Source organism: Haplochromis burtoni, unplaced genomic scaffold, assembly GCF_018398535.1.
Source record: "Haplochromis burtoni strain Fernald_Lab_line unplaced genomic scaffold, NCSU_Asbu1 Contig_11, whole genome shotgun sequence".
In the NCBI taxonomy this organism is placed as follows: Eukaryota; Metazoa; Chordata; class Actinopteri; order Cichliformes; family Cichlidae; genus Haplochromis; species Haplochromis burtoni.
Genome location: NW_024582372.1, coordinates 3491766 through 3503856, shown reverse-complemented (window position 1 = coordinate 3503856; position 12091 = coordinate 3491766). Strand labels below are relative to the sequence as shown.

The following is a 12091-nucleotide window of genomic DNA, read 5'->3' as shown; positions in this document are numbered from 1 at the left end:
CTGCTTTCGTCACTGACAGGCGACTACTGCGTAGGCCAATCAGAACACTCGAGGAAGTAGTCGGCCTAATATGGCTAGCGTAGAAACACTTTCAAAAACAGGAATAAATCAATATAAGTTACACATATTTCGCAGAAAACTAAACAATACATAGAATTTTGTCCTAAATATAATATAATAACTCCAGTTCCTTCGGAAGAAATTGTTTAAACAGCTAAAAACTCCCACTGCTGTCAATATCTACTAGAATATTAGCATATTATCCTGCTACGGAAGTAGACCAAGGAGCGCCGTAAAAACGCACGCAGTCTGCCAGGCTGTCAGACTGGATCCAGGATCCTGGTGCAAGGGCTGCAGGTGTCTGTGCGAGCTTGTCTGCTGTCACCATGGCGCGTGTGGAAACATCTTCAAGCAGGCCGTACCATCTGGTTATCTTCGGAGCCTCCGGATTCACGGGTCAGTTTGTGGTGGAAGAGGTGGCCCGGACGGCGTCCGAGGGTCCAAAGGGGAGCTTGAAGTGGGCCGTGGCCGGTAGGAGCAAACAGAAGCTGGAAAAAGTTCTGGAGCAGGCCGCCGGAGCACTCAGTATGTATCCGATTGATCCCATAAGCTGTGCATATACAAGCAGATAGTCACTAAAATAAGGGTATTCTTGTTGACTTAAACATTTTAATTAAATGAAATGAAAATTAAAACTGGAAAAACACAAATCCGTACTTACAGACTGTTTACATAATAAAATAAAGATATAGATGAAATGCATGCACTTATACTTCAATTTGTTACCGCAAGAAGCCTGAGGAGGAGAAATGAGCGCATATGCTTATTGACGCTGGGATGTCTTCATAAAGGGTTTTTTGTGTTGTTTGCAATTTAAAAATAATAATAAATGTTTTCAATGCAGGGCTACAGTTATTGTTTTCTTAAAACATGGTTACATTGCCAGGGTTACATTGAATTTGCTGTGACTTTGACCCTCAACTCAAAGTACAGTAAAGCTGATGTTGCAACCAAAGGTTAATCCTTAATAATTCTTCTTCTACTATAGATACGTTACTCTGTTAAAATTCAAAATCTATGACTATATTTTGTTACATGCTTAAATCAACTTGCAAATAATCAAATGAAAGTGTTTATGAAGTAGTTTTGCCAGTTGTTGAAACAGTAAGCTGTAAATTGTTCTTATCTCAGCCTCTTATTGCTTGATCAACTAAATAAACATTATTTTAATTAACATTTCAAACAAAATAGTGCAGTTTCATTCCTTCAGAGGAAGAAACTAGGAATGCATCGCATGATTATTTTCTTATCTAACAGAATGTCTTATTTACCCAAACAGAAAATCCAAGTAAAATATCATCAGTTTATATGTCAAATAATCAATAGCACGTGGAATTCTGCCATTGCTGCTGCAGTCACAGAGCAGAAATAGAAATACTATTCACAGGAATATATTCAAAAATGTGGTGTGGAATAACAGATATATACTAAACATATTTAGAATGGCAGTAAGTTTCCAGGTTGATGATTTGTATCTATGCAACACGCTAAACATGGATAATTGAGTCCATCACTAGCTGAAGATCAGGGAGCTATTCTGTTGTTGTTATAGTGATTCAAGTTTCCAAAGGATTAGATTGTTATTCTATTGTCCAATCCTCTTCGGCTTTCTCTTCAGGGAGTGTGCAACAGCTGATGGAACATACCAGTTCGCTGTACTATCCCCGTCCATGACAGCACTCTAGTCCAGCCTCTCAGTGAGCACTGAAGATGGCTTATGTGTTTGTTTGTCTTCTAGAGGCTTTCTATAGTTACAGTGGCACATTTTAAAATTACTCATGCTGTTTAATGTCTTAGTTATTCAAGATATTTCTTCCAGCCTGTGCATTATCTGCATTCTTTTACACTATGTTGTCCTCGTTTTCACTCGAATGGTGTACAGAGTTCTCACACATTTGCACGTCTATTGGTTAAAACTCAAACTCAGGAATAACAAAACAGTATATTTTACACATAAGTAATATTTTTCATCTTCATTCTCCACAGATGTGTGTCTGTGACCACTTGCTCTTCTGTCAGACTGTAAAATGACTTGGGGCTTTTTATATTCATTTGACTAAACTAGGCTAATCTCATCAGGGCAAAACTTTTAATATTCCTTTAGGAGGCTGGCTTCATTTTTTTTACCTGTTATAATCATTTACAAGTTCATGTTTTTATTCATAGACTTTACTAGAGTAGCTTTTTCCTGGTTCCCAGTTAACACAGTTCATGTTCTGGACCTTTATGCAGTCCCTCATTTCATCCAGTTTGAAACAATCATCATAGCTCCTTGTAATTTTAACAGTATGACAGAAAATGTTTACACAGACAAAAATAAGTGACCGACTTTGCATATTTGCTCGGATAGTAGTGTGATAGCTGGGGTGTAATAGCACTGCCTGTGAATATGCTGCCAGACATATTCATTGGACTTCCATATAAACAAATGAAAGTCCAGTGAACTGGACTTTCATTGGTTTATACGAAACGAATGAAAATGCTGTATGTGTAGGTAAGCCTGAGCTGAGGGCGGAGGTGGACATCATCGTCGCAGATGTCGGGGAACCAGACTCCCTTGCAGCCATGTGCAAACAGGCTGTGATTGTTCTCAACTGCGTCGGGCCTGTAAGTTGACAGTTCCACAGAAGCTTGTGTTTGTGTATTATTACTTGCTCCATGTCATGACATAAACTAGTTTTCTCTCACACAAACTGCCAAGATTAGTGTGATGGCATCCTGCTTTGGCATAAGAATAAGTTATCACCCCCCATCTCTTTCTCTTTCTCCTTCTTTGAATCTCTGTCTTTCTCTCTCTCTTTCTCTCTCTCTCTCTCACACACTCACTCACTCACTCACTCACTCACTCACTCACTCACTCACTCACTCACTCACTCACTCACTCACTCACTCAGAGCAGCGTTCACTTCAGCTTACATTCACACAATGAAGGCTACTGACGTGTAGCACACAATAGCTAGCATTATGTTAAAGTTGGAATGAAGAGTGGGTTTCCAGCACCACTGAATTGCATCCTGTGCATCATTCAGGTTTGTTTGTTTGTTTGTATTATTTAATCAAATTCTTCGACTACAGTAACCACAATTGTAATGCACAGCAGTACCCTGCCAGCTTTCTTCAAACTCAGACACAGAAGCCTGTTGTTTTTATATTAGGTTTTGCTTGCGTATCTAAAATAAACCAGTGTGTTAACACCTGGCAACGAAGTGAACACGTTCAACAGGATTTGCTGCAAATTGTTTTTGTGTGGAAAGCCAGGGAGGGATCGTTTCATGTTGAACAATTAGGGGGGAGCAAAGACACTGGTACCTGAGAGCAAATGCTACGTGATGTGTGTTGGAGAAGATGGATTTTCACCTGTGTAGCACAAGGATTTCGCAGTGGGGAAAATGGCAAATTTTTAAAATTGTGAAAATTAATTAATTCAATTAGTTTCTGTCTGTGTTTTATAGTACAGATTCTATGGGGAGCCAGTGGTCAAAGCCTGCGTGGAAAATGGAGCACACCATATTGACATCAGTGGGGAGCCTCAGGTTTGTACTGTAATGTATGAAGGTTTCCTCGGGTTTGATGTTGGCTTGAGGAAAACACAGACACACACACACACACACACACACACTGGTAAACATGATTTAGAACTGTGCACTAGGGGTGGGGGAAAAAATCGATACTGTGTAGTATCGTGATATTTTGTTTGCTAATAATGTATCGATACAGGGACAGCAGAAATCGATATTTTGTTACAAAAAAGGTTTTTGTGCTCTGACTTCAGAGCATGTTGATCCTTTTTCTGAGCAAGAATCCTGACATTCCTTCACTGTCCAAATGTGTTTAACTTTTTTTGGCAGCAATAAACATGATGGTTTACTTATTTTAATTTAAGACATGTTTTATTTTAATTAAGTTTAAAACTTTTATTTAATGTAAAATTATATTTTGTTTTAATTTACTTTCAAATTCTTCAGTTGCTGAATGGGCTGCATAGTTTTCATAAATAAATAAAAAAAAAAAAAAAAAAATAATAATAATAATAATAAATAAAATTGCAATACTTATATTATAAGTATTGTGATAATATCGTATCGTGGGATGTATGGTGATTCCCACCTCTACTGTGCACAAAGCTAACATTCAGCTCTTGTTTAGAAATAAATGGGAGATGTGCTGAGTTTGATGCTGCAGCTAGTTAGACAAAATTATTTCTCACTGGGTCCCATGACAGCAACAGCTGCCTTACTGTCAGGTGCTCATGTGTGACGCAATAAGTCCTACTGCAACACAGATGCAGACGCTTTGGTGATCCGAATTTAGTTTTTATTAGGTTTATGTGTATTCCCTGACTATTTCTCATTTCCAAAAGGTTGCATGAAAGCTACATGAAATATAACCCTCCTTAAGAATTGAGAACATGGTGTTTTTTGCATTTGTAAAAATAAAAAATCTTTCCTCCAGTGACAGTATATTTAGGTGTTTTTGGCAAATTGTCTTGTTCATGCTTTAATTAAAAAATGCAAAAAAGTTTTAAAAAAAATCTTAGAAATGTAAGACTTTTTGTGCGTGCGTGCAAGTGCGTGCGTGCGCGTGTCTGCGTGCGCCTTAACTTGAGTTTCTTTCTGCTGTTATCTAGTTTCTGGAGGGCATGCAATTGAACTACAGCAGCCAGGCAGCTGAAAAAGGTGTGTACATCATTGGGAGCTGTGGATTTGACTCCATTCCTGCAGACATGGGGGTCCTCTACACCAGAGACCAGTTCAAGGGTATGCAAATAGTGACACAGTCTACACATTCAGTATACATGTTCATATACACAATATTATTCAAATTTAAGCTCTCTTTGACAGGGCTATGGAGTTAATGATTTAATGATATAAACTTGTGTATTTGTTTATCCACAGGTACACTGACTGCCGTGGAGAGCTTCCTGACTGTCAGTGCAGGAGCTGAGGTATGAATCTGTGAACCAGCTTGTTGTTTAAGCTTCATTACACACGTTCTTCTGTACTTGTGCTCAGTAATTTTTACGTATGGTCTCCATATTTTCTTATTTCACGTGTGTGTGTGTGTGTGTGCGCGTGTTTCTGTTTTCTTCTGACAGGGTGGGTGTATCCATGATGGCACATGGCAGTCAGCCATCTATGGATTTGCTGACAGCCAGAAGCTTCAGAATCTTAGGAGAAAGTTTAATCACAAACCTCTCCCCACGGTTGGCACAAAGCTTAAACGCAGGTACACAAAGCTAATTTAAAGTATTTTTTTGATTTGCATCAAATTGCCTGCCTCAGAGTAAATATTGCAGTGGATGAACATAAAAAAACAGTCTGGAGACAGTATGAAGGATGGTTGTTAGAATTTTATTCATTCTTATGTCAATACCAGTACTTATCAGTACTCCGAAGCTGATACTATTCAGCAGTGTGTGTTACCTTGATTTGAGGCTGAGATGGCTTCATGTGGAGGTATGAGGCTGCATGGAAGATGCCGGTACAGCATCCATGTTCAGATATTAAATAAATGCAGTACTTGTGGCGTTTCTACATTTATTGTGTGCAACTACATTTTTTCACAGAGGATACTAAATACTTCTGTCTGCCGCACAGCATCTTTAAATGTTATCGCTCAACCATATCATAACCATGTTAAATGAATTAACATTACATATAAATCTTTAGCAACACCATTTGGATAAGGGATTAGCAATACTTTGGTACTGATTAGTATATACCAGTATTAATTTGTTACCTGTCCCATTTCAAGAGCATAGCTGGCAACAGTTATGAGCCACTGTGTGCATGCAAGCAGCTAATAACACAGATGTGATGATCCCACTGATAGGATGTAAACTGATGTGTAGATGCATATATGAGCGTGTGTTTGATATAACAGAAAGATCATTTCTATGTTAGATTCTACAGTCCCATAGTGCACAAATGGATGTATTACATCTTGCCCCACACATAACTTTGTGTAATCCCTGAAATGCTTGTATTTGTAGGGGAGCGCTGTTCTACTGTAATGAGCTCCAGCAGTACTCTGTGCCCTTCATGGGCTCAGATCCCTCTGTTGTGAAGAGAACTCAGCGCTTCCTGACAGAGGAATGTCAAGCCACTCCGGTCAGTCTTTTATTTATTTACTAGCTAGTTTCTCTTTAATATCTTTTTTTTTAAATTTAACATCCAGGGACTGCTTTACACACATTGTACTTGTGTTAAATGTCACTTGTGACGACGTGGTGTCCAGGACACAACAACTTTGTTTTTTCACATTTGTGCCGCTTGTATTTCACTGCCTCTCATCATAAACTGCAGGTCCAGTATGGCGCGTATGCAGGAATAGGAGGTATTGGAAACATCATCAAAATGTTGTTTGCTGGCATGATGTTCTTGTTCTTGGTCAAGTTCAGTTTTGGACGGAATCTGCTCATCAAAGTAAGCTAACACAAAATGTGGTTTACTGCATTTATAATATCAGTCGACTGTAACTGTACAGTATAAAATGCATCATGGGTGTTTGGAAATGCTGTGACACTCATCTGTTTTTAATCTTTGCCTTTAGTACCCAGAGTTCTTCTCCTTTGGAATGTTTTCGAAGGCTGGACCAACTAGGAAGCAGGTAACGCACAAACAGTCTACAGTTAATCTTAAATCCATGTGAAAATAAAAACAGAACAAAAAAGGTTATGTCTGCTAAAGAAGGTGTTCTGTTTTCTGGCATGTTTTAGATGGAGGCTTCATCCTTCCAGTTTACCTTCTATGGAGAGGGCTACACTGAGGAACAGGACACCTCCCAAGAAAAACCTAGCGCCAAAATTCGCACACGGGTTCAAGGACCAGGTAATCTGAAATTAAGGGTCATCAAAGACAAGATTTTGTCTTTGATGCAATCACCATGCAGCAGACTCTTAAAAGTCTTTGAAAACAGGAAACATGGCACCATTTCTCTGGAGTGAAAGGAATACAAATTAGCCCAGGTAGCCAGCCTGGCCTTTCTTTGCAATCCAAGTCTAATCCAAGTAATTTTTCTTTCTGTTATTCAGAGGCTGGATACGTGGCCACGCCCATCGCCATGGTTCAGGCTGCTCTAACCCTTCTCAATGAAGCTGCAGCCTTGCCTAAAACGTGAGTCAACACTCCCCCACATCTACCGCCTGACCTGGATGTGACTTCACACTCAATTACAAACCACAACATTCATCCACCCAACCTCCCTCTCCAGCTTATAAAATTCAGGGTCACAGGGAGGGGCTTAAGCCTATACCACCTGGCATAGGATAACTAAGAGAGACAGACAACCATTAATAGTCATATTCACATGTAAGGTCAATTTAGAGCACATGGGGAACATGCAAACTTCGCACAGGAAGCAGTGCAGCATCACTGTGCTGCTCACTCTCTGTGATAGCCCTGCAATAGACTGGCGATCTCTCCAGGATGTACTCTGCCTTTATCACATGACAAAACATCAAGTATATCTTACCAGTCTATGTAAATAATAATCTAAACTCACTCCCAAATAAAATGGATGACTGAATTTACTCATAAACCAGATGGAAGTCTGCATGCTGTTAAATGCTGCTGTGAAATGTGAGGGTGTATTAGTGTAAAACGGCTTCAAAGTTCAAAATGTGTGCGTGAGAATGTGAAAAATGTCATATATTGCTTCACCATTTGAGTCACTGTCATGATTCAATATTAGTCAATGCACAAGCGTAGTGGTTTTATGTATAAGTGAATCTCACTTGGTGACATTTCTGGGACTTGGTCTAATACAGTTAATTTTGTACATTCTCCAGGGGAGGAGTATATACTCCAGGAGCTGCGTTTGCGAAGACCACACTAGTCGACCGCCTCAACAAGCACGGCATCCAGTTCTCTGTCATCTAAAGTTTGTTCTCTCCCTGCTGCCGTTCTCCAGGTTTTTGTGAGCACTTACTAATATGCATAACAGGAAGTGAAAAGTTTCCAACATTGGAAGAGAGCTGTTTAATCACAAGACAGATGCGTTTCAGATGAAGTCCTGGTATTGTTTTTTGGGGGTTTTTTCTGGTGTTATTTTTGACATTTATTCTTTTCACTTAGTCAGAAACTTGCTTGTCTCTTTTCAGCTTGAATGTATTAAAGTTCTGCTTGCAAAACAAAAAAGCACAACTGTGGCAGTGTTTTCTAGCCAAGGGCAGTAAAACAAATGGGTTTCGCATGGTCCTCCACTAACACAATTTCTGGCGACTTGAAAAAGGAATTCTGGGAAGAACCGGATTTACTTCACATCTTTAAACACAAATGGTAAAGAAAGCATGTTAAATTATAATCAGACTAAGAGAAATTGGTTAGACACATTTTCTATGTGCAACAAATAGAATAAAAAGAGTCTTGTTTAAGTTGCCACACAACTGGGATTCACTTTAAACAGAATGGGACTAATTGGACACGAGGAAAGGGGAAAAACTGCATGCTCCCTTCAGTTTAAAACAAAGTATTACTATTTGCAGTAGATTTGTAATGATTTTCGAGGACTGCAGCTGTTGTGAACTTCATGAAACACCTCTTTCTTGGAAAGTCAACTTCTGCACTCTAAGCGTTGTAGCATACAGTAGCTTTATATGTACAGCAGTAATACTAAGTAGCATTAACATGATAGCTGTACATATTTTGCTCTGGTTGTGTGAAGTAAAGCCAATAGTAGAGGACAGAGACCTGCTGTGTGTTTATGTACACGCCTGCCTTTCCTGGCCTGTCACTGTAGTTAAAATCTTCCTTGCTTGTTGGACTAATTACTTTTATTTTTTTAAAAGGCTAGTTCCTTTTAGCCTGAATTTCCAGGGGTTCACCTTCAAAACGGTTACCTTTGAGCATTGTCAGAATAATGAATCCAGCTGCCTGTGCATCCAACAGCATGAGTTACTCCATGAAACCGAACAGGGCTTGTAAACATCTTTTCCTTGCTCCTTTGACTGGATTAGTTTCACCTGCAGTGATGATTTTTGTCAGCGTAGACTTGTTTTTCATGTTTGGGCGTTGTGTGCACGTGGCAAGCTGTTTTGGGGTTGTTTTGGTGTGCTTTGCTTTGCTCAGAAATAAAGCCAACTCCGCAAATAATTACAAGTCTTGTATCTTTTTCATGCGTCACAGAAACATCATCTGCATTTCCTGTGAAGTCAGTTTACATTGTAGAGTATGCACTAGTAGTACAAGAAAGTTTAAGAGTTCTTCTACGAGCAAGTCCTGCCACTTGGCAACTATCGTGAAATGTCTTGATGCCTATTTGGGCAGTTATTAAGTATTTTCTAAATTACATTTAACTTCAGAGACTGGAATCACAAGTGAATCCTGATTTTTTTTTTTTTTTTTTTTTTTTTTTAAAAACTGAACTGATACCAACACACTTTGGAGAGTTCTCTCATAGACTATCTTTGCCACACGAGTTCACTGTCTCTCTTGTGTATCTGGAGCTTTAGTTACATACAAAGTGATCAGTTTTATTACAGCTGTCTTCTAGTACACAAACATCCCTCAAAAACCTGAAATAATGCAGGTGATTCTGATGGGCTTTCAGTATATTCAATTATTTTTACTATTGGTACAGTAATGTCTAAAATATGTATTATAATTGTTAGAAAAGCAAAGTTTTCATGCAGTAAACCTCATGTGGTTAACTTTTTTTCTTTCTTTTTTTTTTAAGCGAGACCTGACTGAGCTCAGTGCTGTGTACTGTATTTAATGTGATCTGACAGATGATATTGGTATTAACTAAAGAAAAACACTCCTGACACGGGAAAGGAGATGACAAAGCTCATCTCCTTTCTTTCTGTCCTTGCTTCAGATGTCTGTCTTGTCAGCATCTGTTCATAAGAAACTGGACAATTTAATAAGAAAACCTCAACAGGACTGTAGCTTGTGTAGTGATGTCAGTGATAAAAATCGAATGTGGAGTGGGATTAAAGAGAAAAGAAGTTTGTGCGATTTCAAACACCTTAAACGGCAAAAGGTTTAAACAAACAATCACAAAAGACATTTATTCATAAAAAAATCCAATTATCCTGTTTAAACAGCGACATATTCACAATTCCAAATTGTAGGAATGTGAATTATTTTACAAACATGTGTTCATCTCAACTATTGCTTCAGTCAAGGTGGAGCATACAGTTTTGTACACGCCACCTCACATTAGGCGGTTGGTATTTCAGTTTGAGCCGTCTTCCCTTGATCTTTTTCAGACTCATGCAGTCTCTGGGTTCAGCAGCTGATGAGAGTAGATGGCATCTTCATAGTGGTATTTTTCTGCTATGGCCATGATGGAGTCGTGGCATCTGATTGTACTCAAAACCTTTAGTAGGTCAACCACAGCAGCCCTATAGCAGAAACACATGCTTCTGATTACAACATTTGTTGGGTGGGGGTGGGGAACATCTGCACAAACGTATGAAGATAATGACTTTATAGAAATATTGCTGTCACACTGCAGGAAAGTCTCCATTAGCTTGTGTATCAAGTGAAACAAAAAAAATCTAGCAATATAAAATTAATTTAAAAAGGGCATCTATTTGATGTTGACTTATCTTACTGTTTTCTACAAAAACATGCTTTATTACCTGGTGTTGGGATCTGTGGGAGGCTGCTGTTTACAGATGGCATGAACTTTCTGAACTATGTGGTTTCTGAAATTGTGGAGCTGAGGCAAACAGGTGCTCTCCCCTTTAAACCAAGACGGGGGTAAACCATCTGCTATCTGAGGAGGGAGCGAGGAGTGATAAAGCATCATTATCAACGTCAAACTAATATGTAGAACACCAACAACTGTGATGCATTCAAATACCTTTTTGCATGCATAAACAGCATTGTTGGACAGCGTCTGACTGCACAGTGTGGTCATGAGGTATCGGTTCAACAGCTTCTCCAGCATCAGTTCCTTCAATACAGACTCGGGGAGCAGTAAATCCCACTTCCCCATATTGCCTAAGAGCTAAATGAAAAGCAATGCAATTGATATTAGCTTGAGAAGTTTCAAAATACAGTCAAAATCTGACACAACACAAATGTCTGAGCAGTACTTTTACAGCTGTCCAGAACTGCTGATCTCTGAAGTGACGCTGAGGTGAAGACGCCTCTTCAAGAAACCTGAATAGAAGATCAGACAGTATAAATAAAGTGCAAATACAACAGGTTTAAAGGACCATCTCTGACTATTAACTGAAAATTTTATCTAATGACTGAAGAGAGTTTTAGATACATTTCCTTATTTAATACAAGGAAGTACTATACTTTGTATCAAATAAGGAACAAAATGATACAAAATGCAGGTGTTGTACTCAACACCTGATATTCATTTTTAAACACATCAAACAGAAACTCACTTTTTGGGGTACAGGGGAATAAAGACATCTTCATCTACACAGCTTCTCAGCCTGCGAACCAGAGCCTCTGTGAATGCCTGAGTGGGAGACAAATACACAAAATATGTATCTGAAAGTACGACCCAGTAAATAATAGGCACGTTTTAAATGGTAAAAGACAACAGCAAAGGTGAGTTTTGTTTTGAAAAATGTGTAAGTGTTGGCTTTACCTTGACTGGCTTGCTATGCTCTCCTTCAAAGACAGAATAGTCCTCCTTCAGACTGTGGCACACATCAGTCAGACAGACAGACTGTTGGTGGGACATGGGATCCCACACCAGCTCCACATAAGCTGGAAACAAAGACACACAAAGACAGGCAGGGTCAGTATTTGACACATCTCGTGTCTGTAGTTGAGGTCATTATAATGTGCATATGGATTTTTCAAAGACCAGCAGAGAGCAATCAATATAAAAGGCTAAGAGGAATTCAAGGCAAACCTTCGTTCCAATATAACTATACCAGGCAAGGGAGACTACTGTAAAATATTAGTTACTTGTGACTTGGTAATTCATTTGGTATGGACTGTTAATTTTGCTGCATAAAGCTACACACATCTGTGGTCATGAAGTCATTTGAGCGCCTGGTTCTCTCCCATCTCAAGACCCTCACCGCCCCCCTCCTGGACCCCCTGCAGTTTGCATA

At 39.1% G+C, this 12091-nt stretch overlaps 2 protein-coding genes across 2 annotated transcripts in view; one reads left to right on the top strand and one right to left on the bottom strand.

Moving 5' to 3' along the window:
- Positions 1-111: 111 nt before the first annotated feature.
- LOC102296739 (saccharopine dehydrogenase-like oxidoreductase) lies at positions 112-9152 on the top strand. Its single transcript, XM_005915057.3, has 12 exons — positions 112-585; positions 2555-2667; positions 3513-3593; positions 4688-4817; positions 4956-5005; positions 5156-5286; positions 6053-6170; positions 6366-6485; positions 6613-6669; positions 6779-6890; positions 7094-7175; positions 7850-9152. The coding sequence occupies exons 1-12, from the start codon at positions 387-389 to the stop codon at positions 7938-7940; spliced, it is 1284 nt and encodes a 427-aa protein (XP_005915119.1). The 5' UTR covers positions 112-386; the 3' UTR covers positions 7941-9152.
- An 890-nt stretch (positions 9153-10042) lies between these two features.
- The window catches only part of gcfc2 (GC-rich sequence DNA-binding factor 2), an 8332-nt gene continuing 6283 nt past the window's right edge, over positions 10043-12091 (bottom strand). Inside the window, exons 13-18 of the mRNA XM_005915056.3 lie at positions 11617-11738; positions 11408-11484; positions 11105-11171; positions 10870-11016; positions 10646-10782; positions 10043-10405 (exon numbers count right to left, since the gene is read on the bottom strand). Coding sequence (XP_005915118.1) covers positions 10273-10405; positions 10646-10782; positions 10870-11016; positions 11105-11171; positions 11408-11484; positions 11617-11738 — 683 coding nt within the window. The 3' untranslated portion in view covers positions 10043-10272. The remainder of the gene's footprint in view (positions 10406-10645; positions 10783-10869; positions 11017-11104; positions 11172-11407; positions 11485-11616; positions 11739-12091) is intronic.

What these genes read in the sequence shown, in the direction of transcription:
- LOC102296739 (XM_005915057.3), top strand. Translation starts at nt 387, where the DNA reads ATGGCGCGTGTGGAAACATCTTCAAGCAGGCCGTACCATCTGGTTATC. An exon ending in GACGGAATCTGCTCATCAAA is followed by an intron (nt 6,486 to 6,612) that starts GTAAGCTAACAC and finishes CTTTGCCTTTAG; the next exon opens with TACCCAGAGTTCTTCTCCTT. An exon ending in CTGGACCAACTAGGAAGCAG is followed by an intron (nt 6,670 to 6,778) that starts GTAACGCACAAA and finishes GGCATGTTTTAG; the next exon opens with ATGGAGGCTTCATCCTTCCA.